At 38.6% G+C, this 27,577-nt stretch overlaps 1 protein-coding gene across 2 annotated transcripts in view; it reads right to left on the bottom strand.

Annotated features, from left to right (window-relative positions):
* The window catches only part of LOC126470111 (cell cycle checkpoint protein RAD17), a 135,425-nt gene that overhangs the window by 68,441 nt on the left and 39,407 nt on the right, over positions 1-27,577 (bottom strand). For both annotated transcript variants that reach the window (XM_050097715.1, XM_050097716.1), the window contains exons 3-8: positions 26,356-26,649; positions 18,917-19,046; positions 18,543-18,687; positions 15,867-15,977; positions 5,122-5,285; positions 4,843-4,986 (exon numbers count right to left, since the gene is read on the bottom strand). In XM_050097715.1, coding sequence (XP_049953672.1) covers positions 4,843-4,986; positions 5,122-5,285; positions 15,867-15,977; positions 18,543-18,687; positions 18,917-19,046; positions 26,356-26,649 — 988 coding nt within the window. The remainder of the gene's footprint in view (positions 1-4,842; positions 4,987-5,121; positions 5,286-15,866; positions 15,978-18,542; positions 18,688-18,916; positions 19,047-26,355; positions 26,650-27,577) is intronic.

Raw genomic sequence — 27,577 nt, 5'->3', positions numbered from 1 at the left:
ACATCAATGGCTGCAACATACAGTACACATTTTATAACAAATAGCTTTTGAATTTGTTTAAATTTAACTAATACCGTATAACACCCGTTTCAAAGAAGAAAGTTTGCTGAACTGTCAGCACACTCTTAAGATGAAAACATGAGGCCCCTATACATCTACAGTCAGGTCAGATCATTGGCAAATGACTTGAACATTAAGTTACTGGCAGTACTTTCAAGCATCTGTTAATCAAACGCTGCAGATGCCTCCAGTACCAAAGGTCAACACAATACAGGCCATCTTAATGTGTGAGGAGTATGCAGTTGAGTATGAGAATAATATTTAAGTGGTGGTCTTTTTTATATTAGGTCAACGTGCAGCTTATGATTAAGAGGAGGTGGGCTACACTAGATATTTATTTGCGATGGATATGTTGGTGGAAAACTTAATGAAGATAGCTTTAATAACAATTTAATATAGTTTAAATAATTGAATTTGGCTCTGAGATTTTTTCATGTCACCTGCCACTAACATTATTGATTTACCTATTAAAGGTACATAAATAAGAGATTCACAATAGCAAGTTTTAATGTAGTAGCCATACTGCAAAATTTATCAAAGAATAGTTTCCAGAAACAATTTGTTTAGCGAAGTACTTCACTTATGCGTGCACTGACAACTGTTCTGTGCAAATCAGGATATCTAGTTTATTTATCATCTTTATTTTAAATAAAATTTCACATGGACATTTCTTCACTTACGCTGTGTTATCAAACTGAGTAATACATTGTCTAATTCAATCTTCAATGATAAAGAAATTTTCAAATTTCTTAGAATCCTGGAGATGAGTCTGTCATCATGATGTGGCGTTTACGTTGAGAGCTTCCAAAAGTGAAGCTTCTTCATACACTTTTGGTTCAATTTAAATAAGTACAGAGGAAGAAAGTTGTACAGGAAAGGACTAATAACTTAATGGATTAATAATAGCATACTTCCATGAATTATCTTTCTGATACACTGAAATTTAATACCAGTGCTTATTTTATATACTTATTTTAGAGTTTGTATGAACAAAAATAAATTTTCTTATTCTAGCAATAGTGGTAAATTGATAAATTTTTTCTAGTTTATTAAAAGGAACAATAGGAAATAATTGCTAACCGTTTATCAAACAACTGACTTTTGATAATAACGCAACATCAGCTCTGCTCACTTAAATGAAACTATTTTTTTGAAACAGTGCAAGCAGTAACTGAACTTTTCATCATGAAATTAATACAATGCTGGAAACTTCTGGACTAAATACAAATGATGGATGAGTAAAGACTATCACTCACCAAATTGGGTAGGTTTTAAGCAGTGGACAGGCAAATAAATTAGAACTTAACATGGTAATTCAGCTTACAAGTATATTTCTAAATTAATTCCCTGACTGCGAAGACCTTGATATCTACTGTATTAGGCGTAGATCTATTACCCAATAGCGACATGTGAAAATTTGTGCCGGACCAGGATTTGATACCAGATTTCCTGCTTAATGCATGCATCACGTTAACTACTTTGGCTATCCACGCACACTGTCCATATTGACCCAAACCTCCATGTCACATTGTCTACATCTTTTGTCATAGTCCATTAAATTCATCAGCTAATGCTTACAACATTATTTGGATTTCCGTACCATGGAGAATGAGGACGAAGAATTCAGGCCAATGTTATTATCATGACATATGGAGGTTTGGATTTGTTACGGCATAAAGTCAAGAGCCGGCACGCCAGTCGGGAACAAAAGAGAAGAAAAGGTTGTGAGAAGAAGTCAGCCAATCGCACGCTGACTGACCTCCTTCCAGGACAACGCAACAGCAGGGGCCCCTATGTGAACTGGACATGAGTGCTAGTCCTGACTGGTGGTGACCCACTTGGATAGCAGTGTCAACCATAGCAACTTTGATAGCAGTTCAGGACAGACTTTTTTCAGTTAGAGATCAGCAGTCACTGCAAAGACTGGTTATTTCGTGTGTCGCCCTTTGCTTGTGACTCACCTGTGTAATTGTCAAAGTTAAGTATTGTATTTGATTAGTTGTAATAAAGCTCATTAATATGACTTGCTTGATTGTTTGTCTAGCGAACTGAGTATGCAGTATTCCTAGACACAACAAGATTGGCGACAAGGCTGGACGAAAGACTGGTGACGAGCTGAACAAATACCAACACGTTTCACACCCAAAGTCGCTAGCTGCCACAGTTTTTTTCTTGTTATGGACTTTTTTGTTTTGCCGGTGCCTTAATTCTACCTTGTCTTTTCTTTCCAGGGGTGTGTTTACATGTTTTAATAGTGTCTCTTATCTTTTTTTTGCTATTCAATGTTTTCAAATGGACGTTGCAGAGTGGGGTGGGCAGAGGGGTGGGGGGGGGGTGGGGGGACAGAGGGGTGGGGGGGGGCAGAGGGGTGGGGGGGCAGAGGGGTGGGGGTGGGGGGGCAGAGGTTAAGGTGAGGCAGTAGGAAACAAGTTAATGGAGGCTTACATCAGGGAGATTATGAAACTGCATGATATGCTGGAGAGAATTCCCACCTGAGTACTTCAGAGAAAGTCATGCTGCAAGGGAGTGTCCAATACGTACACATAGTCATGCAGCCGTTGAAGTCATTTGTGTTGTGGGGCACAGCACGTTCAATAAGTGGATGGTCAAGTTAATGGTGTGCCACAGTTCGGTGGTGGTCATTCATACAAGTAGACAGTTAACTGTCACGCACACCACAGATGCTGCACAGTAACTGCAACCTAGTTGCTACATAACATCTCTGCTTTTACATGTGGGCCTGCCTTTTATTGGGTAGAAGATACCTGTAATTGGACTGCTGAAGGAGGTGGTGGGCAGGTGTGGGTTGGACATACCTGTAATTGGACTGCTGAAGAATGTGGTGGCCAGGTGTATGGGCAGGTCTTGCACCTGGGTTGTCCACAAGAGAATGACCCGTGAAATGCAGGGTTGGAAGTAGAATAGGAATAGGGATGAATAAGGATATTCTGTAGATTGGATGAGCAGCAGAACACTACTTTGGGTGATTTGGGAGGGTTTCGGGTAGGCAATCTCTCATCTCACAGCATTACATGAGGCAGACGAAGCCCTGGTGAAAGGTGTGGTTGAGCCTTTCAAGACTAAGCAATAATAGATGATCAGATGAGTACTGGTTGGCGAGCGATTAACATGTTTACTTATATCAGAGAAGGAGATGACATGGGAGAGCTATTTATGGATGAGCTGGATGGGATATTGTCTGTCAGTAAAGGCTCTGGTAAAGTTATCCGCATATTTCGACACTCCTGCTTTCCACAGCAGATGTGGTGCCCACAAATGGTGATGCTGTAAGTAAGAGACTTTTTGACGTGGACCGGTGACAGCTGTACAGGTATTTTTTGCTGGTGTGCCTGATACGAACACATGTATTTACGGAGCCATCTTATATGTGGAGACTGACATTTAGAAAGGTGGCTTGTTGAGTTGGGAAGGACAAAGTGAAGCAGATTTGTGAGTAGCTGTTCAGGTTATTGAGGAAAGAACAAAGGCTGCTCCTGCCACGAGTACAAATCACAAAAATGTTATCAATGAATATGAACCAGACAAGGGGTTTTAGGTGCTTACTAAATAGCAAGGATTCCTCCAGATAGTCCATAAATAACTTAGCACAGGATGCTGTCATGTGAGTACCCATGGCAGTACCACGGATTTGTTTATAGATTTGGCCTTCAAAAGTGAAATAATTGTGGATCAGGATGTGGTTGACCAGGATGATTTGAAAGTAGGTGGTATCAGGAACACACTGGGAAAGGTAGTGTTCCATGCATCCATAGTTACTAAAAGGTTATGGACAACTGCTTGGAAGTGTTTGTCAACAAAGGCAGAGGTTTGTTCTGTGGGAGAACAGTAAGCAACCACAATAGGATGACAAGTAGGGGCACCTATGGGGTTGGATTTGTAGAATTTGGGAGTAGGTGAAAGGTAGAGTGCAACTGGGGGAATCTGGGGTAGGGGGAGGCAGGAAGGAGGGCACTGGTGTGAAGAGGGAAATGGTTTCAGATGTCAGGTTTTTGTAGGGACCTAAGGCCTTGGGGAGCTGCTATAACTGATATTGGACTTCTGGGATAGGTTCTTGGTCATAAGGTTTGTATGCAGAAGTGTTGGAAAGTTAGCGATAACCCTCAGCAACAAAGTCACTACAGTTCATAACCACAGCGATGGAGCCTTTGACCATGGAAAGGATGATAAGGTCTGGATTGGTTTTCAGGTTGTGAATAGTTGCATGTTCCATAGGAGTGACATACTCACTGGGAAGACATTCAGGGAAAGAAGGTGAAGCCAAGTTGAAAGTAAGGAATTCTTGACAGATTAGACTGGCTGGAAAGGGGGAGGAGGATCGTGGTTGGAAGGAATTTGAACAGTTTTAAACAAGGCTCTACGTGGGGTTTTGGTTGGCTGTTGTCAGTGGGGTGCACGACAAAAAATGTTTCCACTACAGAAAACAAGTGAAGGAAACAAAGTCCTTTACCAGTCCAACATATGTGACCTTAGGTTTCGGGCTACAGTTGAGGCCTTCAGAAAGTACTGGAGCTTCTGCAAGGGTTCAAGTTTTGGCAGAAAGGTTGACAACAGTCTTATAGGATTAGTGTCCAGGAGCAGTGTGTTTCATGGACAATAGAGGAAGTCTTTGGGGGTTTACAGAAGGTGAAGTAATTCAGCAAAGTACGCACTAATGATTTGTTTTTGATGCACAGTTTTTAATCATTATTTAAATGATATCATCAACCAAGTACACTGCAATATTCATAATCACCTAGAACACTTTTTGCATAAAATACTCACGTTTTGCATACAGTACTCTAGCCACAGCATGAAATATTCCTGAATCTTCTTTAAGCTCTAAATCAGCATTTCTGTCACTTGGTTTTCTTCCCAAATGTTTCTCAAATTTCCACAGACCTTTGCGTGGTGCAACAAATTTTGACTCTATATGAAATAAAGAATATCATTATTTGCTATTCATTATTTTAATAAAAAATTAATTAACACTGTGAGCAATGTCATTACAAACATGTAAACAACAGACTTTTATAGTTACAATCACAACAAAAGTGCACTCACCAGGTACATAGAATTTGAGCTCAGAAATTGCTTTCCGAATATTTCCACAAGACATTTCTGTTATGTGAGACACAATAGAAGCATACTTTTCACATGGTAAGCCTTTCAGTCCTATTACTCTATTCAGAGCCTTTTTTATAGATGCATCTGTAATTCTTTTGAATCTGTAAGTTGATCAATTTCAAGTAATTACTTCTAGCTCATCACTGACATGACTGAAAAAAACCTTACAAGTTATTTGTCTTGAAATTAACTAGTACCAAAAATTACCGAGGATCATATGTATTTTATAATTAAAGAAAAAGAGTATTGATCCTTTAACAACAAATTTTAATACATCTGCAGTTGTCAGCTATTTCCATGAAAATGCAGACTGGGCATCTCCAGCTATGGTCCCAAAAACTTATCTATGAACACAAGAACCTAGGCACAATTTTCAAGGAAGGCTGTTCATGAACCACAGAAAATACAGAGGATTGAAGACAGAAATCATATTCATTAAGATCTAAAGTCCCATAATACATATTAAACATAATCAGCATAAAAGAACATTACTCTTGAGCAGGATGTCAAAAGCCTTGCAAACAAAATAATTTACAAGCACAAGATATTTAGTATACAAAACTTCCCAGAGTACACAACTTAAAAAAAGTTAAAACCACACAATCTCTTCCACAGCAATAAACCGTTAATCTCTAATTGCAATGCACACTTCATAACTAAGTGGCACATACTCTATGAAATGATTCCAGACCTCTATGGACAGCCAATGTCATTCCTAAGAAAGACTGTTCAATGTTTGTAAGGAAGAATCCTGGATGATGGCTGGTGGGTTGTAGTTTGTCTCCTTGTAGTACCCCATCTATGATCTAAAGGATTCATATTCAGAAACATTTCTAGCCTGTCCACAGATGCACATCATCTTTTGCAACAAATTCATCAACAGCAGCAGCTCAATGTGAGTCATCGTTTGTAAAGTAGTTGTCTGAGGCAACCATGCCTTTGAAAAGTTGTACATGTGATTGCAGTACCTCAGCAGTGTAACTCTGAGCATTAAGAGCTCTGGATTGAAGATCGCCAACCACCTCCTACTGAACAGTACTGGCGAGGGCAGAAGAGCATATTTGTGAGACCTACAGCAGAGAATAGCCCTGTAGCAGTGCTGAAGTGTGCGCGCTCTGCTCTGTCCTGTGTTCAGAAGACGTAATACTGCTGAAGAAATGAGGCTCTCAATAGCTGAACCCCATGGGCAGGTTGTCACAGATCTCAACAGTTCAACCCCATTGGTAGGGGGTCACCGATCTCAACATCACATTACTTACATTACTTGAATTAGGCCCCAAAAGGAGGTATGAATGGGGGAGCTATGCAATAAGATGGTTGAAAATGAGTCTCTTGCACACGCAGGCATACGAGTTGGCCTTATGGCAGAACTCTCAGTTCCTCCACATGAATCCTGAATCCATTCAGGTTTGACTGTAGTAAGGAATCCATTTTATCAGTGAAGTTTTTCTATAGCTGACTTTTCTTGCTGCTATGGTTGTGGGTACATGGTAGCTGAGGGTTCAGAGGAGGGACTCATTGGTTACTCCAACAGACTTCATACTCCATTACCTCAACAGATGGGTCCTGTTTGGTTTCATCTGTCAACACAATTGTTGGATTTTTTTATTGTTCTGCCCTTCCTCTTTTACACCGGGAAACTGGAAGAAGGACAAAGTGTGACAACTGTAGGTTACAGACCCACAGAACTGAGCTTGAAAAAATATAAAAATATGACCCTATGATAAACAATGCTGTCAGCCCACACCACACAGTCACTTTTTGCAGAACAAAGTGACACCAGTTGATATGTGTGTGAATTTTTCTGTTGCCCATATTCTGCAAATTGACATATCCTTGGAAGTGGAAATGGGCTTTATTTGCATATGGAATCTTCCATGGCTATTCACTGCCCACTTCCATGCGAGCAGAAATTCCAGAGCAAACGTTTTCTTGCTGGCAGGTCAGCAGGAAGCAACTCCTCAACATGGGTTATTTTGTACGGACAGCAATGCAGGATGTTTCATAGGGTTTGTGCTCCATGCTTGCAAGTATGTCCAATGTTTGGGCAATTCCCTGTACACTGCACATTTGCACACCACTGCTCGACCCATCCTGCAACGCTGTGACCACATCTTCAGCAGCTGTCAGATCATCTACCTCCTTCCCTCTACCACATCGCACTTCAAAAGAACCTGTCTTTTCGAATTCTGTAATCATTTTTTCCAGACCCTTATCAGACATTGGACCAATGTCTTTTTTCATAACCTCGAATTTCAGGAACTTCTGCAGGACTACTGGCAAACAATCACCATTCTTGTAAAAGTGCTTTACCAGCAGCGAGCGAACCTTCATAAAGAGAGTCATGTTGGGCATCTCGGTCTGAACTGAGGAACAGCTGTGTGCCGCATATCTGTTGGTGTGCATATTCTGATACATACAGTGTCATCCCCCCCCCCCCCCCCCCAATGTTTCTCCCACGTCAATAATATGCTGTTCAAAAATGGTTCAAATGGTTCTGAGCACCATGGGACTTAACTTCTGAGGTCATCAGTTGCCTAGAACGTAGAACTACTTAAACCTAAATAACCTAAGGACATCACACACCCATGCCCAAGTAAGCATTCAAGCCTACGACCGTAGCGGTCGCGCAGTTCCAGACTGTAGCGCCTAGAACCGCTCGGCCCACCCGGCCAGCTATGCTGTTCAATTTTGACATTATCTGTGCAGTGGTTCTCTTTGTACAGTGTTTTGAAACTGGAGCTTTAACTGTGGACACCCTTTATATAAGAGACAGCTCCATCTCCAGCTGTCCACAATTCTCATGCAACCACTAGTGCTGAACAGATGTAAGATGAAGTGTTACCATACGAAATGGCAATAAGCTCCTCATTTTGAGAGACAACTTTTTGGGACTGTCTTTGCTCTAAAACAGGGCATAGGACATGGATTATGTAGAATCACAGCTCCATTTTAAATGTGAGCTCATTGAAACCTGGACCCAAAGTGGGCTTCAGAAACTAATTCATTCTACTCCCCAGAGGACAGAGCCCGCTTGGAATGCAAAACTAAGGACAGACCAATGAATTTTATTAAATCCTAAAACAGACAGACACAGATACAAATTGCACACAGGGCAAAAGGCAAGATTCACATGATCAGAACCCTGGCCAAGTCATAGAATATAATTAGGTAAGAAACAAAATAGCATTAAAATGGAAGCTGACAAAATGAATGACAATGTTTGGAACACAGGTTTCCGAAATTCATTAAGAAACCCATATCGTATTCTGACTGTGATACTAAGATATGTCTCAAAACAACAAATACTGATGAAATACGTACAACTAATCATTAGTAACATTGAAACACAGCAACAATAAATAGGGAACTCTATTTGGTCACCCATAATAGACAATGTTCCTATTAGTTTCTCCACGGTACACGCCAAATAACTTATTGCTTGGCCCTCCTTCACAGCCCCTACAGAAACTCTATGCTAGAACAGTGGTTAAGGCCACATGATTGGAACTTAGTGTAGATCATTCTCATTTTTACACAATGAGGCAGGAAAATTCCTGCATCATTTAATTCAATGTAAGATGGCAGACCACATTTTAAGCTATGATTTGCCATAAAACTAAATATCTGCAAAATGTAGCATAAACTTTACAAACCACAGTAGTGTAACAAGGTTATCACAGTCATAAAAAAAAGTAGACTAAACAGCGATTTACGCAGTGCTAGATGCAAGCTTTTATCTTCACTGATAATCAAAATGTCTTTTGAGTTTTCATGTTTTCATTTAATAGGAAAACTATGTCACTGACGTTGAATATAGTAGTCATTCATTTACAAAGGCCAGTTGACAGTAAGTGCCTGGTGTAATTGTGAGCAGATGAAGCCAAAATAAGCTGAAATGTTGTAATGCAGTGGCCTAATGGTTAACCCCTTCAGACTTTCTGCCTCCAATTGTGTACATTAATTTTTACTGTATCTTAGCTGCAACAGAAGTATTTTTCCCAATGGAAACCTGAGGCACATATTTGTGAATGTTCAGCCCTTTCATCATGAGCAAGTGCTGCCAACTGTTGGGCATCATTATGAATGTATCAGCAAGTCAATGTAGCAGTGCACAGTAGCTCGTGACAACCAGAATACATGAATGTGATTGGTTCACTGTATTCCACAGTATAATTGAATATTGATATTGTTATTTTGCATGGTAGTTGTTGAATGAGCTTTCTGCTGTTTATTACAACAGAAATATTTTGTAATTAATTATTTTAGTCCACATAATGAAGCCAGGTGTACAAAGTATGTTCTGCAAATGAGTACATATTTTTGTTTAAATCTTTCACACAAATCATTTAAAGTATTCCTAAGACAATTAAAACACAAAGAAAAATTTTCCTTCTACCAGAAAAAAATCAGGTCTGAAAGGATTAAGTAACAGACTAAAAATACGTAGGTCTATAGTGCAATCCCCATTTGATACAAAAAAAATTTTTTCACTCGTCACTTCTGTCACCTCCGTCAATAACTTGCACAGATGAAAAATGTGAAGTGACACTGTCATTCTGAGTCCACATTCAACTATATTAAAAGGTCAGTGAAAAGTAATGCTGATGATGTGGACAATACTACACTGTGATGCTTTAATGAAATGATTGGTAGTTCTAATTTTAAGACAGGTAATGGATAGCTGCGGAGATTTACAGAGGGATATGGGATCATCTTCGAAGTGATTTCAGGTGAAGGAAAATTTGCCTCTTTATATGATGCAGAATGTTGATGAAATAGCACCATGTGTAAACTGGTGGAAAAACAAAATCCTGAAAACACATACAATGTAGAGGAGTCAAGATGGTTTTACCAGCTGACGTCAGAGAAGATGATAGCTTTCAGAGGAGAAACATGTAAAGGATAGAAGCAATCTAAAGTGTGCCTAATGGTCCTTCTCTGCAGCAACGTGTCAGGGACACACAACTTGACACCACTGGTGGTCAGACAACCAACAAATCCCCAATGCTTACATTTTTTAAAGAAGCTTTCCAGGTAAGAATACATAAATTTTATTTTAGCTTCCTTTAGTTTATAATTTGATTCAGTACTTTCGGCTGTAATCTTTTGAGTACATACAGTACAGCACTCTATCAGATTAATTTTGTATTTTTTCATTATTCTAAATGTGATTTTTTTTATTAGTCACTTACATGGCAAACCCGAAGAACACGGATGATGTCTGCTCTCTTTAGTGAGTGGCTGCTTTCGCTTGGTAAAGAGATGGCAACGAAAAATAAGAAAATTGCATTGCTGGTGGATAATTTTAGTGTGCATAACAACATGCCAGCACTGAAGAATATATAACTATGCTACTTCCCCCCAAACTGTACTTTGATCCTTCAGTCACTAGATATGGGGATAACAGAGAACTTCAAGGCAATATACTGTTCATGTCTAGTTCAAAATGTGATCGCAAACACTGACAGAAAGGTGGACAATCCCTAGAGTTTCACTGTGAAGCAGGCTTATAACATGACTGTTAGTTCCTGGGACAGTGTAGAGCCAAATAGGAGTGTGAACTGCCGGAAAAAATCTAGGATTTCCAAAAGTGAAGACATTGGTGAGGACGCCATGTTGAATGAAAAAATGCAGAATGATTTTCAGTGTGATTTTGTGATGCATTCAGCAGTAACTGGTAAAACTATACACATATCAGTAGTTGAATACGTGTCAGTGGATGATGAGGTGTCTGAAGCATACACTGAGAAATCTATCATTGAAGAGTTAAAGGGTAGTTCGCATGCTGAAGATTCTGACAATAACATCGATGTGGTAAATGTGAGTCCTCCTCCTCTGACAGAGCTAACAGGTCACTTGAAAACTATTCAGCAAGTACCATCTTCAATCCCCAGTATTTCAGTGGAACAATTGATTGCGTTACAGGACATAAACACAACATTTACAAGAGATTCATTAAGAAAAAATAAACAAAAGAAAATAAATGAATTCTTCCATACACAGGAGTAAGATACTCTATTCACAAATGGAGAGAAAAAATTTATTTCATTATTTTTTAATGTTATCAGAAAAGTACTACAGCACTGTATGTACTGATTTTTAAGGTACGGTACTGTAGTAGTCACTATTAACAAAACCTCAATATAACAACAACCGTGCTCTAACAATATCGTTTTCTTGGTCTATCGCGGTTTGACTGTATTACATTGTTATTTCAGCAAGCAGAACAAATTGAAGTTGCCTCACAGGGCAGCAAGCATCTGGCAAGTGAATCCTCAATGTCACAGTATGGCAGTTAATAAGAAATTCACACATATGCTAGTAGAGAAAGGTTGGTACAGTCAAACATTGATTATAGTGTCACTTAAAAAATGGTATTAGGGGTAATAATACCACAGATGGCTCCTTGATGATTATAGAAATATATTATTCTGTAAAACTGTCTCCGCATCAACCCACTGACAAAACTAAGAGAAAAACCAAATAATACACACCTTTCTTAACAACAAAAAAAAGTTAAATACACTCTAGAGCTTTCCTGCTTTAACTGACACGGAGTTTTGTAAAGCTATCAGACCTACACTCATAAAAAAAAGTTAAGCATATTTCCAAAGTACCCACCAATGGACGTTCCTTTTGTGTTTATGTAGGAAGGTGGTTGTGTTCATAATGCAAACACGTTCATCATTGCCATTCTGCCTCATCAGGGGCCGTGCAATCATGGCTTGTAAACAAACGCAGTACACCAAAACTGAGTTCTTGAGAATGCACAGTTGTCTGTGTGCCTAGTAGTGCAGCACAATGCCTCTGAACAGGCTCTCCACAGCAGACCATATCAAAATCATCACACTGATGGGACAAAATATGAGACAATTTGACATTGCGAATATTGTTCATACTAATCAAAGTGTTGTCTCCAGACTGTGGAAAAAGTTCCAGCAAACACATTCAATAGGAGACTGACATCACGAAGGCCATCCACGCCAAACTACAGCAGCTCAGGGCTAGTATGTAATGATATCGGCATGGAGACACCCTACAAAGACAGTGATTAATCTGCGCCATGAGCTTCGAGAAGCCACAGGTGTTACCATAAGTACCCAAACTGTGTGCAACAGACTTCATGATGGGGGTTGTACATCCAAAGACCTCTCAGGACCCCATCACTCCATCCACATCACAGAGGTGCTCATGTAAGATGGACTGGAGCACATGAACGTTGGACATGAGATCAATGAACCAAAACACTGTTCACAGATGAAGTGCAGATAGGCTTTCAACCTGACGACAACTCTGTTCGGATATGGAGGCAAACAGGGGAACGCAATCATCCCTCAATGACTGTGGAGTGTCACCGACAATCCGGTGGCTCAATCGTATTCTGGGCAGGAATCATGTATAGCTGCCATGCACTACTCGTTCCAATTGAAGGCAACATGACTGGTGCAGTATATGAAAACAACATTTTCTGACCCATAGTCAGCGGTTTTGCAGAGACTGTACGGGAAGGATTCACTCTACAGGATAACAATGCTCCACCTCATCTTGCTCGCAGTGATGATGATGTTTGGTTTGTGGGGCGCTCAACTGCACAGTCATCAGAACCCATACAAAGTCCCAATTTTTACAAAGTCCAATTTTGATGAAATTATGAGGGCAGCACAAACACCCAGTCCTCGGGCAGAGAAAATCCCCAACTCAGCCAGGAATCGAACCCGGGACCCTGTGATCCAGAGGTAGCAACGCTAGTCACTAGACCACGAGCTGCACTGACAAGATATGGGATCTGAAGAATGGATTGGCCAACATGCTCACTGGATATAAATTGTATAGAGCATGTGTGGAGTTTGCTCAAAAGAGATTTCTACAGAAGCACCCTCCATTAACGACTGAAGCACTCAGGAATGCTGTCATTGAGGAGTGGGACAATATGTCTCACGAGGCCTGCAATGAGTTGGCACTGAACATGTCCCGTCACACTCAAGAGTGCCTGAGGGTTCTACATCTACATCTACATCCATACTCCGCAATCCACCATACGGTGCATGGCGGAGGGTACCTCGTATCTCTCCCTGTTCCACTCCCAAACAGAACGAGGGGAAAATGACTGCCTGTATGCCTCTGTACGAGCCCTAATCTCTCTTATCTTATCTCTGTGGTCTTTCCGCGAAATGTAAGTTGGCGGCAGTAAAATTGTACTGCAGTCAGCCTCAAATGCTGGTTCTCTAAATTTCCTCAGTAGCGATTCACGAAAAGAATGCCTCCTTTCCTCTACAGACTCCCACCCGAGTTCCTGAAGCATTTCCGTAACACTTGCATGATGATCAACCCTACCAGTAACAAATCTAGCAGCCTGCCTCTAAATTGCTTCTATGTCCTCCCCCAATCCGACCTGATAGGGATCCCAAATGCTCAAGCAGTACTCAAGAATAGGTCGTATTAGTATTTTATAAGCGGTCTCCTTTACAGATGAACCACGTCTTCCCAAAATTCTACCAATGAACTGAAGACTACTATCTGCCTTCCCCACAACTGCCATTACATGCTTGTCCCACTTCATATCGCTCTGCAATGTTACGCCCAAATATTTAATCGACATGACTGTGTCATGCGCTACACTACTAATGGAGTATTCAAACATTACAGGATTCTTTTTCCTATTCATCTGCATTAATTTACATTTATCTATATTTAGAGTTAGCTGCCATTCTTTACACCAATCACAAATCCTGTCCAAGTCATCTTGTATCCTCCTACAGTCACTCAACAACAACACCTTCCCATACACCACAGCATCATCGGCAATCAGCCGCACATTGCTATCCACCCTATCCAAAAGATGATTTATGTAGATAGAAAACAACAGTGGACCTACCACACTTCCCTGGGGCACTCCAGATGATACCCTCACCTCTGATTAACACTCACCATCAAGGACAACGTACTGGGTTCTATTACTTAAGAAGTCTTCGAGCCACTCACATATTTGGGAACCAATCCCATATGCTCATGCCTTAGTTAGGAGTCTGCAGTGGGGCACCGAGTGAAACGCTTTCTGGAAGTCAAGGAATATAGCATCCATCTGATACCCTTCATCCATGGTTCGCAAGATATCAAGTGAAAAAAGGGCGAGTTGCGTTTCGCAGGAGCGATGCTTTCTAAGGCCGTGCTGATGCATCGACAGCAACTTCTCCTTCTCAAGGAAATTCATTATATTCGAACTGAGAATATGTTCGAAAATCCTGCAACAAACCTATGTTAAGGATATTGGTCTGTAATTTTGAGGATCCGTCCTTCTACCCTTGTTATATACGGGCGTCACCTGCGCTTTTTTCCAGTTGCTTGGGACTTTACATTGGGCAAGAGATTTGCGATAAATGCAAGCTAAGTAAGGAGCCAATGCAGTAGAGCACTCTCTGTAAAACCAAATTGGAATCCCATCAGGACCTGGCGATTATTTGTTTTCAACCCATTCAGCTGCTTCACAACCCCAGGGATGTCTATCACTATGTCCTCCATACGGGAATCTGTACAAGACTCAAATGGTGGTATGTTTGTACGATCCTCCTGCGTGAAAGATTTCTCAAATGCTAAATTTAAAATTGCAGCTTTCATTTTGCTGTCTTCCGTTGGCAGGTCAGACTGATCAGTGAGTGACTGGATGGAAGCCTTCGACCCGCTTATCGATTTTATGTAAGACCAGAATTTCGTTGGGCTTTCAGCAAGATCTTTTGCTAAGGTATGATGGTGGTAGTGGTTGTATGCTTCACGCATCACTCTTTTTACAGCAGCACGAATCTCTACTAACTTTTGGCTGTCCTCATTTTCCCGACCTTTCTCGTACCGCGAGTGCAACTGTCTTTGCTTCCTGAGCATTCTCCGAATTGCGCTGTTAAACCACGGTGGATCTTTTCCGTCCGTAACCCACTTTTTCGGCACATACTTGTCCAATGCGTGATTTACAATGTGTTTAAAATTTGCCCACAATTCTTCCACGTACATCATACCGGAAGTAAATGAAGTCGATTCATTTACTACGTGGCATGCTAACAACTGCTTATCTGCTCTTTCTAGTAAGAATACTCTCCTAGCCTTCTTGACCGACTTTTTAACTTTCATACCCAAAGTTGTAATGACAACATCATAATCCCTGTCTCAACACTGACACCATTGTGGAGGGCCTAAACCATTTTATGTTTTTTGGTGCTGTGGGACACTAACCTTTTTTTTTTTTTTTTTCAAATAATGTTCCTTTTTCATTTCATAATCTGTTCAAAGAGAACATATAGCATAGCTTTCCTATACATAATAGTCTGTATTATCGAAAGATACAGTATAAGACATCTATCTTTTTTCATTATTGAGAACCAATTACCTGCTTAACTTTTTTTTTCAGCCACGAAACACAATCATGAAAAAAAAAATTCATTTTTAAGTGCCAGTAAAAGAAGATTATGTCACTAGTATTAAGCATTACAGAACTATAAAATTACAACAAGCATGGTTACAGACTAAAACATATAAAGAAAATAGCTAATTTGACATTATATATGAAAACTGTTTCAGTGTCTGGGACGTATATCGTTTGTTTTCCAGCACTCAGCATTCCCTAATATATATTTGTTTTAAATGTAACTAGTATCATTATTTAATTTTTATATAGACTCTAGCTTACTCACACTATTACATCCATATCCAATAACTTCTGAGCCTCGGCATTAAATACCGAGTATCGATCTGTATGTGAAATTATTATAACAAGTGGGCATTTTCCTGTGGTTGAATAATTGCTGGAAAGAAGAATAATAAGATGACATATACATCTGTGTGTTTTCCCTATATTGTTCTAAACTTAAGTTGAAACTATTTAAAATCATAAACAGGAAGGTCATCATGTTAACACTGATAGAAAAATGTATCAGTAATGAGTCTCAACCTAGCTCTGCAAATACAGTATACACAAATACAAGATTAACAAAATAACTTTACACATTTAATCATCTATTGGATTACACACATCAACAACAGGAATGAGGCACAAACCAATGAAATATGGCTTTTTTTTTTTAATCAAAAGTTGTAAGATGAGAGAAAATTAGTATGAAGTTAAGAGTGTTAGGTATATAATTCATAAATGTCAACCAGACCAGTTAGAGAAATACAATGCTGACAACCCATGTGAATTTTATAATGAGAAAAACTAAACTTTACTTTAAGACCGACTTCTCTAGGAAATTATCTTATAGGATACCAAAGCAGCAAAGTGCTGAGTACTGATCATCTATGCTTGATCTACATCGGAAGGTTTCAAACTGATTACATAATGGTAAGACAGATACAGAGTGGCGCACATAAAGCCAGCCCCTGCGCTGAAAGGAATATGAATGAAGAAAATCAACATACATTATCGCTTTCTTACATTTTTATTGTACAGTTTCATTAATAACTATGTAACTAACAGTTTAAGTAACAGATTTACTTTTATTAGTTTAATAAGGAATTTAAAGTCTGTGTTCAAAATGTTCTCTGCCAACATCCAAGCAAAATTGTGCACATCGAAGCATGTTAAGGAAAACAGTACTCTTTGAGGAATGTTCGAAATTTCTTCACATATGTTATTTTTTAATGTGTCAAGTGCTCTGGGATTGTTGTGATAGACTCTAGGCTTTAGAAATCCCCAGAGGTAAAAGTCACATAGCGACAAGTCAGGAGAGTGGGGTGGTCACAAGCCCTTACTAATGGCCCTCTCTTCTGTAAAATCAGTATGTATACGAGCTAAGGACAAATCCGACATTTGAGAAGTTGCCCCATCTTGCTGGAAATATGCACAACATTTTCCGTTTGGAGTTAACAGAGCCGAAAATTCATTGTAGAGTTGCAAGTAAATATGTGTGCTGGCAGTTTCGTTGAAGAACAATGGCCTGATAATTCTGTTACCAGATACAGTACACCATACACCTATTTTTAAATCGTGTAATAGCTTTTGCAGTATTTCATGGGGATTTTCTGTAGCCCAGTGTCTTGTGTTTTGTGAATTAACGTAACCCGACAGATGAAACCACGCTTCATCCATCGAAAAAAGGAGGAACGGATCAAGATGTCTGACAACAACATTTCCCAGCAATTACAATAATGTGTACGCTTACCCTTATCCACTTCTTTTATTAGCTGAACGCCACTCATACAGTAAGGTTTCATTTTTAAGCCATGAAGGATGCGTTGATATGACCTGTGAGATATTCCACATTGCTGTGATAATTGTCATTTTGACTTGTAGGGACTTCTTTCAAAGTGTGCCGTCATGTCTGCCACAACTTCAGGTGTATGTACAGTCTGTGCCTTATTTCTCTTTGAATTGACAACACTGCCTGTCGAACAGCACATTCTCACTAGATCCTGAATAGTTGATTTTGCAGGAATATTACTTTCTGAAAACTTTTCATGAAAAGTGTCATGAACAACTTTAAAGGATTCAGACCGCACATATTCTTCAACAATGAACACACGTTCTTCAATGGAGTACGGCATGACAATGAAGTACACAGTTTATAACGACTACTTTCCGTATGAAGTACTCACATGCTACTGCTGTTGGAAGGTGGCACAGAAACTGACAAGCTAGTAATGCTACTCATGCGTGTTCGCATTCCGGTTCAGGCCGGTTTTATGTGCGCCACTCTGTATTTCAGAACCAGATTTTAAATTATAAGACATTTCCACGGACAGAATTGGTTATGAACTGTAGATTAAAACTGAACAAATTTGGAATGGTTAGAGGTCAAATGTAAGGTTTTAGAAGCATATTTCACTAGGGGAAAGATAGATACTGCCTACAGTGAAATAAAAGAGACCTTTTGAGAAAAAAGAAGCAGCTGTATGAATATCATGAGTTATGATGGAAAACCTGAATGAAACAAAGAAGGGAAATCTGAGGGGTGAAGGGGGGTATAGAGTGGGTCTGTACAAGGGAGATGAACTTGAAAACAATATTATAGAAAGGGAAGATAATGTAGATAAAGATGAGATGGGAGATATGATACTGCAAGAAGGATGTGACAGAGCACTGAAAGACCTGGGGACCTTTATGATCATTTACATGCAAGAATACACACCTGCATTGTCACCATAGGGGGTGTACACTGCTTACTGATGCAAGTGTTTGGGCACTCCATACTGTGACATGCAAGTTTCATTTGGTCTGAATTTGTTATATACTCCCGCAACAACCATCTACCTGTCACATCACTTGTCAATAAACTGACCTTGTCCTTCTTGTGGACGTTGCATTTTTTTCCAGCAGTGTATTTTCATAAACCCAAACTGAAGCTAATATGTATGTTGAAAATATTACTTACTGAATCACAGTAGTTAAGTCGCCCTTTGCACTAAGCACAGAAAGGGGAAGGTCTTCAACAACAATCAATTTTTTTGAGTTCGAATATCTTCCAGCACGACAAAGAAAGGTCTTTAAGTTATTCACATCAAACTGTGGAGTATATCCTAGACAAGAAACAACATAATTTTTCCAAAAGTCTATGATTGAACAAGATAAAATGAGACTTACTACTATATTCTAAATGTTTACTTTAATTAGCACAGTATTCTTCACCTTGTAAGAAACTGTAGAAAAAAAAGGCCCCCAAATGATGAAATATGATGTTATACATGCCCTAAATATCATTTAGAATACTTGTGAGAGACAGAAAGAAAGAGCTAGAGAGAATTTTACCATCTACTCCTGGAATGAAGTCTGGTTCTGACCATTCCACTATTTCCATCTGTTTTTCTTTTGCTAAAACCTTCACAGCTGCCGTCTTGCCACAACCGTCCGGCCCAAGGAGCAGCAATATTCGGTTCTTCTGCAAATGTATTATGATTGTTCTAAAAATTTATTTTGCCGACTTTCACATTTAGACAAACAAACTTAAACATGACCGTGCTATGTTTTCTAAGAAATAGCAAATACGTGTGTTTGACACTGTGTTCTAAATTTGTGTATTAACTCTCAAATTGAAACATGTACAAAATTTTGACAATCAGCTTGATCAATGAGCATCTGCACAAAATAAACTTGCTGCAAAAAGTTAACAACATAAAAGTGACCACAGGAAGACCTTAGGAAAAAGCTTTATTTAATAAGTATGACATATTGTATAAAAGAAGCATGTCTGAAAAATTCTGCAGTCAAGAACTACACTGCTAGCCATTAAAACTGCAACTCCAGGGAAGAGAGAAAACATACAGAAATTTTATTTATTGTGTGTATTCAGTATAGTAAAAAGAATACACTATTAAATTTGTAGGTGATTTGGGGATATACATGGTGCACACTTCGGTACACAGAGCTGTGACCTCTCTAACAAACAAACTGTTCTAACCCAGCTGGGCATGAAGTCGAAATGATCTGAGATGACAGATACGGGTACATGATGCTGCTTCAACACTATGTAAGAGTTCATCACTCATAGCAGTCAGAGAGTGGTGGCATGTCAGTCTCCTGGCAACCCAAAACTAGAAGTTTCCAATGAGTGGGAGGTCTGCAGAACATGCAGGGCAGGGCAAGAGTTGAATACACTCAGTATCGAGGTAGGTCAGGACAGTGTGGACAATATTCTGTCCAAATTATCAGCTATGTGAACTGTGTTGTGTCCAAATGGCACTCCATACTATCACTCTGGGTGCTGGGTCCATATGATGATAAAAACAATGGGGCAGTGTTTGTTTTCCTCTGAGACTCCACACACAAATACGACCACTGTAATGCTGTAAGCACAACCAGAACTAGTCTGAAAGGATTACATAGTGGCACTTCTGTGTTCAGCTTTGTCCTTGGACAAAGTACTGTCTGTGCACTTCTCTCTGCTACCACATCAAGGGAAGGCGCAACAGTGATCGTATTGCTAACAGTTCATGGTGCTTCAGATAACACACTGTCCACGTGGATAAGTGTCTTGCTGCAAACAAGTTCATTCTGTGACTCAAGGTATGTGATATGACTGAACAATCCTGCACAGCTGAGTGTCCTCTCAGATGACAGTCTCATGGTGCTACTGTGATCCTGCATGGTATCAAGAATGAAACTTTGGAGCCCACCAAACCTGTATCTGTACGGCATTCACAAGACCCCATCAACCTGAGAAGCAACATTGCAAACTGCAGTCTTGAAAGGCCACAATCTTGCTACTACTGAATTCCGACATGTATTTGAAGACGTTTCTCAAACAAGACATACCACAATCTTTTAACAAATGAACAACAATGAAGTGTGATTTCTGAATGATAAACTAGCTAAGTCTTCTTTCCTTATATACATAATGTTGATGGCATTTCTCCTGCCTACACTGTACAGTTATGTTCAAATGCAAATCATTTGCATCCTAATCCATACAGTCCATTTGGTCATCTAGGGGCTGGACCATCAAGGTATATAAATAAATCTGCTTTGTAAATATCCTCACATTTAGTACACTTCATGCCAATTTGATGATTGCTGTATGCCATCTTCATGGTGTTACTATTTTAATGGCCAGTAGTATACATTTATCATTGCATAGCATAGCACGGTTTTGGCACTGACCACGAACTTCACCTAGTTTGCTTTCACAATACATAAAACATACGTAATACATTGTCCATAACTAAAAAAACACTCATTACAATTTGATTACATATTTGGTAATCTCTAATTGGAAACAGCAACAATGGTTAAATATCTAGAAGGATACATCTTGAGTAATGACACACAAAACCAGTTTTCAGAAAGACAGAACCCATACAGGTTCATTGGCCGAAGGAACTATAATTTACCCATAAAGCAAGTGGCCTATAAAATCTTCATAAGGCATTTTCTAGTAGTGCTTATAAGTCTGGGTTAATTTAAAAGTTACACTAATGGAGGACATACATCTCATAAAGATGAGCAGTTTGTTTGGGCATGAAGTCATTTAGTAAGTTGATGAACTGCAAAGATGGCGGCCAAGTTGAAAGTGTACAATGTGCCTCCACAAGAAAACGTAAATTTTGGTAGTAAAAGGAAAACGTGTGCAAGTTGTAAGACTGAAATACAGAAGCTTAACGAACGGATATCCCATCTACAGTTTACAATAGACGCTCAAAAGGTGGAAATAAGTAAACTACAATCTGAAAAACGTGAGACGCAAATGAAGAAAGAAGACTCGGTCTCGGGAAAATGGAAGAGAATGACTCAAGGAAGTTGTACTCAGAAGGTAAAAGACGTGAAAGACAGTGAAAATTTAGTGCAAAAAAACTCTTTACAAGTGCTTTCTGCCGTGGATTTAGTGAACACGTCGGAAAGGGTTGAAAAGTTGGAAAACAAAGTAGGCAAACCGTTGCTCGTTGTAAGTAGGTCATACAGTGAAAATACTGCGTCAGGAGATATTCTAAAAACTCCAAAAATAAGTGCGCACACCTACACTACCACAGACTTCAATGCAACAAAGGAAACTACGTTAAAAAATGTATCTCCAGCGAAACTGCAAACTGAAGAACATTTAGAATATGTGCGGAAAAAAAACAACACTAGTCAGGTGAGAAGAAGAATCTTAAATCCTCCAGTTACAAAAAGTGTGAAACACAAAACAATCTGTGTGTTAGGTGATAGTCACGGCCATGAAATTTCCGTAATGTTGATGAGAACATGTAGTTTCAAGGCATCTGGTTTCATAAAGCCAGGGGCTCCATTGAGTGAAATAACGGACCTAACAACCTCAACTGACGTAGCTAGTTTGAATAAAGACGATTTCGCCATGTTAATAGGAGGATCAAACGACGTCTATAGAAACGAGACACACAAGGTGATTACAGAAATGAGGAAATGTTTAAATAATTTAACCCACACAAATGTACTCATTGTGAACATCCCGCATCGTCATGATTTACCACCCTGGTCATGTGTGAACCGTGAAATTAATGTTGCAAACGAGTGTATCACTGAAATATGCACTAACTTTAAGAATGTCAATATTGTAGACATAAACAGATTGGAGCGAAGGTTCCATACAGTCCATGGACTTCATTTAAATACGCCAGGAAAGAAATTACTAGCCGAAAAAGTATGTACTCGCATTTCAAAGAAGGGAGAAGAAAAAAGTGTAAGTGACAGAAAAATAGAGATTAAGAAGTGCTTTAGATGAGTTCCAAGCTGTGCCACTGGCCAGACGCAAATTACCAAGTGGTTTACACCGATTAGGCAAGAAACAATCAATCAAGTCGTAAGCCAAACGAAAATTACGAAATGGTTTAAACCGAAGAGGACAGATGTGGATGAAGCAAAACTTATACAAGCTCCAGAAGCTAACTCACCTGCTGATTGCCACCAGCGAACAGACCCCACACACAAGAAAGATACAGAAAAATTTTTAGAGTAAGTGCTGTATTAGAAATGCCATTAGATAAAGAATCAGAAACCGTTTCAACTAAAGTTACTAAGTACCCAGATTTTGCTATACTACACCATAATGTTCAGTCACGCACAAATAAAATTTCCATGTTGCAAGCACTACTCCAGTATGCACTGCACATAGACATAATTTGCATTACTGAACATTGGCTACGAAATGACAAAGTAAAATTAACCTCAATCTCAGGATATACATTAGCAAGTAATTTTAGCCGAGAGTTTTCCAAACATGTTGGCTTGCTATCTTTGTGAAAGAACAAGTAAAGTTCTGTGATGTCAGTAAAAGTTATATTGACTCAATTGAAAAAGACTTTGAACTTACCATTACCAAACTGCCAGAGCTTAATTTCATAGTTATTAACATATATAGAGCACCAAGTGGAAACCTGTCAGTCTTCATGAATAAACTAGAGGTTCTGCTGAACAGGATCAGTACACTAAATATGAAGATAGTGCTTTGTGGGGATTTCAATGTTGATTTTTTAAAAGACAGCAGCAGCAGAGATGCTTTGATAAATATGACCAACACATTCAATATGATCCCCACAATACACTGTCCAACAAGATTAACAGAATGCACAAATTCCATTATTGACCAAATATTCATCTCAGAAACAACTTACAGATTCACAAGCAGAGTACTGAGCATGGGTTATAATGATCATGAGAAACAGCTGCTGTGTATAGAAATGCCAACAAGGAGTAGCAGTTCCGGAAAAGTAGTTGAAAAAAGAACCTTTTCTGAGGATAACATTAGAATTTTTAATCTATTACTGGCGAAGGAAAACTGAGAAAGCATCGCCACTCAGAACAATGTTGATAGCATGTACATGAGTTTTCAGAGCATCTTTCTTCACTATTTTAATGTAGCATTTCCAAAAGTAGTAAAAACAGTAAAACCTAACAATAATAAGCAATGGGTAACTGAAGGCATAAACATTTCCAGTGAGAGAAACAGATTTCTGCAGTACTCTTGTAAGAAATATAGAGTAACCCAAGAATTCACAGATTATTCAAAAGCCTACAAAAGAATCTATGGTAGAGTGGTCAAAGAGGCAAAAATTATGTGGAATGACAATTTGATAAGAAACTCATCTAACAAAATGAGATCCACGTGGAGAGTTATAAAGAAAGAAACTTGTAGTTCAGTGCCAAAGAAAAAGAATATATCATTAACACTAGAAGGCTCAAAAGTCACAGACCCAAATTCAGTTGTGGAAAAATTCAATGAATACTTCACCTCACTAGCTGAAGACCTCATTCAAGTACACTGTCAAGGACCAGTCCCAAGTTTCTCCAGCAAGTCAGTGATCTCAACTGCTTCAATGTATGTGTATGAAACAAACCCCAATGAAATTATAAGTAAAATTAAATCATTAAGCGATAAAATGTCAAGTGGTCTTGATGAAGTACCTGATTTCATATTAAAAGCATGCGCTCACCACATAGCAAACCCCTCGGTAAAAATTTTCAACCTCTCTTTAAAAACTGGTGTATTCCCAGATATTTTTAAAATAGCAAAAGTTTCACCACTGCTAAAAAAAGGTTCTTCTGAAAAAATATCAAACTACCGACCCGTGTCACAGTTAAGTTCCTTCTCAAAAATTCTAGAAAAACTCTTCTATGACAGGCTTTTAAGTTTCATAAATAAATATGCACCTCTTACAGTACAACAACATGGTTTTAGAAAGTCTAAATCTACACAGACAGCAATTTTCGAATTCTTAGACTGCATTTTAAAATCCCTTGATCAACATAAATTAGCTGCAGATATTTTTCTAGATCTATCAAAAGCCATCGACGTTCTGGACCATAACATTCTGCTCGAAAAATTAGAAAGACAAGGAGTAAGAGGTGTAGCACATAGCTGGTTGTGTTCATACCTAAAAAACTGCAGGCAGAAAGTATCACTTCAGTATGAATTCAACAAAATGAATAAAACAAGAAACAACTCCTTTCTTTCTAGGGAATTACCAATAAAATATGGTGTACCACAGGGCTCAATCTTAGGTTCACTACTCTTTTTGATTTATGTGGACGACTTAGTTGAATATATGAGTCCACACAAAAACTATACTGTTTGCCGATGACACCAGCATATTGCTCACTGGATCCAGTCCAGAAACTTTGCGGTCCACAGCAGAAAGTTCTATGAAAATACTTTCTGAGTGGTTCACAAAAAACAAATTCATTATAAATACTGAAAAAACTGTGTGTGTGTTGATTTTCATTTAATTCCTCCAACTAATCAAATGTCTATTCAAGCCCGATTAAAAAATGATCCCCTAGAAAATGTAAGTGTCACAAAATTCTTGGGTCTTTGGATTCAGCAAGACTTAAAATGGGACACACATATAAATAACTTGTGTAGAAAACTATCATCTATGTGCTATGACCTAAGAATTTTAAAGGCTACAACAAGCAAAACAACAGTACTGCAGGCATACTATGCACAGTTCCACTCACTAATCCGATATGGAATCATTTCCTGGGGATACTCAACTTACAGTGTAAAGGTTTTTAGAATGCAAAAAAGAGCTTTAAGAATAATTTGTGGTCTTAAAAATCCCATTTTACTGAGCTTGGTGTTCTAAATGTTCCAAGTTTATTCATTTATGAAACTATCTTGTTCACTAGGGACTATCTCCTGAAAACAGGCAAACTGCTACAGAACAAAAGTGTACACAACTATAGTACCAGAAGGGAATCAAATATACATCAAAAATATCACAGAACAACCACCTATCAGAGGAGCATAGTTAACATTGGTGTAATGCTACACAATAAGACACCAGAGGAAATAAAAAATACTACTCATCCAATATTTAAAGCTAAACTAAAGGCATTTCTAATAAAGCACTGTTTCTACTCTGTCAGAGAATTTCTGAATACGTAACAAAATTAATTGTAGTAGGTACCTAATTTTAATTGCTAATACTATGTATTATTGTAACTTATCTTTGGCCTGTCCAATATCAATTGTACAATTTGTGCTATATGATAAAACTGGATCAATAAAAAATCAAATCAAATCAAATTGAATATTAACAAACTCCAGATGGATGGAACACAGTGAAAGAGAAACTGGCAGAATAATATAATGTGTGTTATACATAAATGAAAGAGGTATGGACATGAGAAATGCTCTATTATGTGAGGTGAGCCATATATAGTCCAAGGAGTAAAAAACCACCATCACCACCACCTCAATAAAAACTTATTAGCATATCAGTTTAACCTAAATTGAACATCTGATGGCACTAAAGACCTTTTTGTATTAGTTTTCATGTCTATGGAAGCACATAAAATCCAAAGGAATCAATAGGGACTGTGTCTTCTTCAGTTTAGCAAAGTATCCAAAATTGGGTGCCAACAACTGTAAACATAGAAGTTAGAAATACTGTGGAACAGTGAAACTGAACAGACAAAAGGTTATCAGGTTACCCAAACATTAAATGATATGGCACTATTATGAAAATTACAGTTTTACATATGAAAGCCAAACTTTGGAAAAATTATATATCTTGATGGCAAACAGTAACTGCAGACAGAAATGAGTGCCACAATATTTCCCCGAACATAAAACAAGGCAATACAGTAACAAAGTCGTTTCAGCAAAACAATGATAAGTGATACAATGCAATGTGAAAAGGCATCATGTAAGTACGCAAACAGAAAATCATTTAATGAAGTGTACATACATACCTATCATCCAACAATTCTCACACTTTATTTATTAATAACATTACCTTGGATGATATTTCTATTGCATAAAACCATTGTTGGAGAGGTTCCAATCTTTTCTTTGATAATGCTAAATCTTTCTCGCATACAGGATCAAAGCTTTTTTCAACTGTGACAAACTCAGTTTTCTTATTTCGAAGTGGCAGTTTTTGGGTTGAATTTCTACTATTCCCAGTCTGCTCAGGTAACTTTAACTGTTCTGCTGGATTATTCTTGCTGTAACTTGATTGTTCATCAGTCTTTTTCGTCGGGTGTGTGTCTACACAATCTTCAGAAAATGCGGATGTGGCCCATCTCACCTGAAAGATAAGGTTCACTCACAAAAAAATCAATATTCACTACAATTCTGTAACTGAAAATAAATCTGAAACAGAATGAGAATCACTTAAACTTAATATTCTGGAAGCTTTTCATGAGTGTGTTATCTGTTATATAGATTAGTGGTTTGTCTTCCTTACAAATTTAACTGTCCTTGCCTGTCATATTTATTAACAAATCAAGTAATGCTCAGGTATTAGATAATGAGGCATTTACCAGCAACATCTAATCACCATATCGCAGGATACAGGAAACTTCCAAATGATAATTTTAGTGTATTTCATAGTGTTCACATTAGCATAAAATTGAAAACTTCCATAGAGTGTAAGTAAACAGTTTCACAATTTATAAAAACTACGAACTTTCGTTTTGCTTCCAGTACACTACTGTAGTTGTGGACAAGGGTCCAATGGTGAGGACACTACAGGAACTGCTCATTGGCAGAAGAGTGTTTCTAGATTTTACAGTAAGGACAGTTATCAGAGCCATATATTCCATTAATTTAACTTTTTCACTTCTTCCTTTCTTTCTTAAATTAGTATTACCTGACACCTAACTGAAGATTCATTAAAAGCAAAGACAGATTTGATGAGAAAAAGTAGAGAATAAACTGTGGCACTCAATGAATAAAATCATCATGAGACTCGTATAGACTTATTCCTGCACATCACAAAAAACTTAGAGTCAGGTGATCAGACTGGAATTTGAGCCGGCAGATATCAACCACAGTGGCAGCACTGTACTGTTACCTCAACTGATGACATTTGTAGAAGCGAATCTGTATAAATGAACTGGGAGAGAGTGGGGCAGGAGAAAGGGAGGGGGGGGGGGGGGAGGGTTTGGTCATAAGGAAAACCAATCCTGCATCAAAATTTCACTCTTATCACTGAAATACCAACCATTTACACG

Source organism: Schistocerca serialis, chromosome 3 (genome assembly GCF_023864345.2).
Source record: "Schistocerca serialis cubense isolate TAMUIC-IGC-003099 chromosome 3, iqSchSeri2.2, whole genome shotgun sequence".
Taxonomy (NCBI): Eukaryota; Metazoa; Arthropoda; class Insecta; order Orthoptera; family Acrididae; genus Schistocerca; species Schistocerca serialis.
This window is presented reverse-complemented; position numbering and strand designations above follow the sequence as displayed.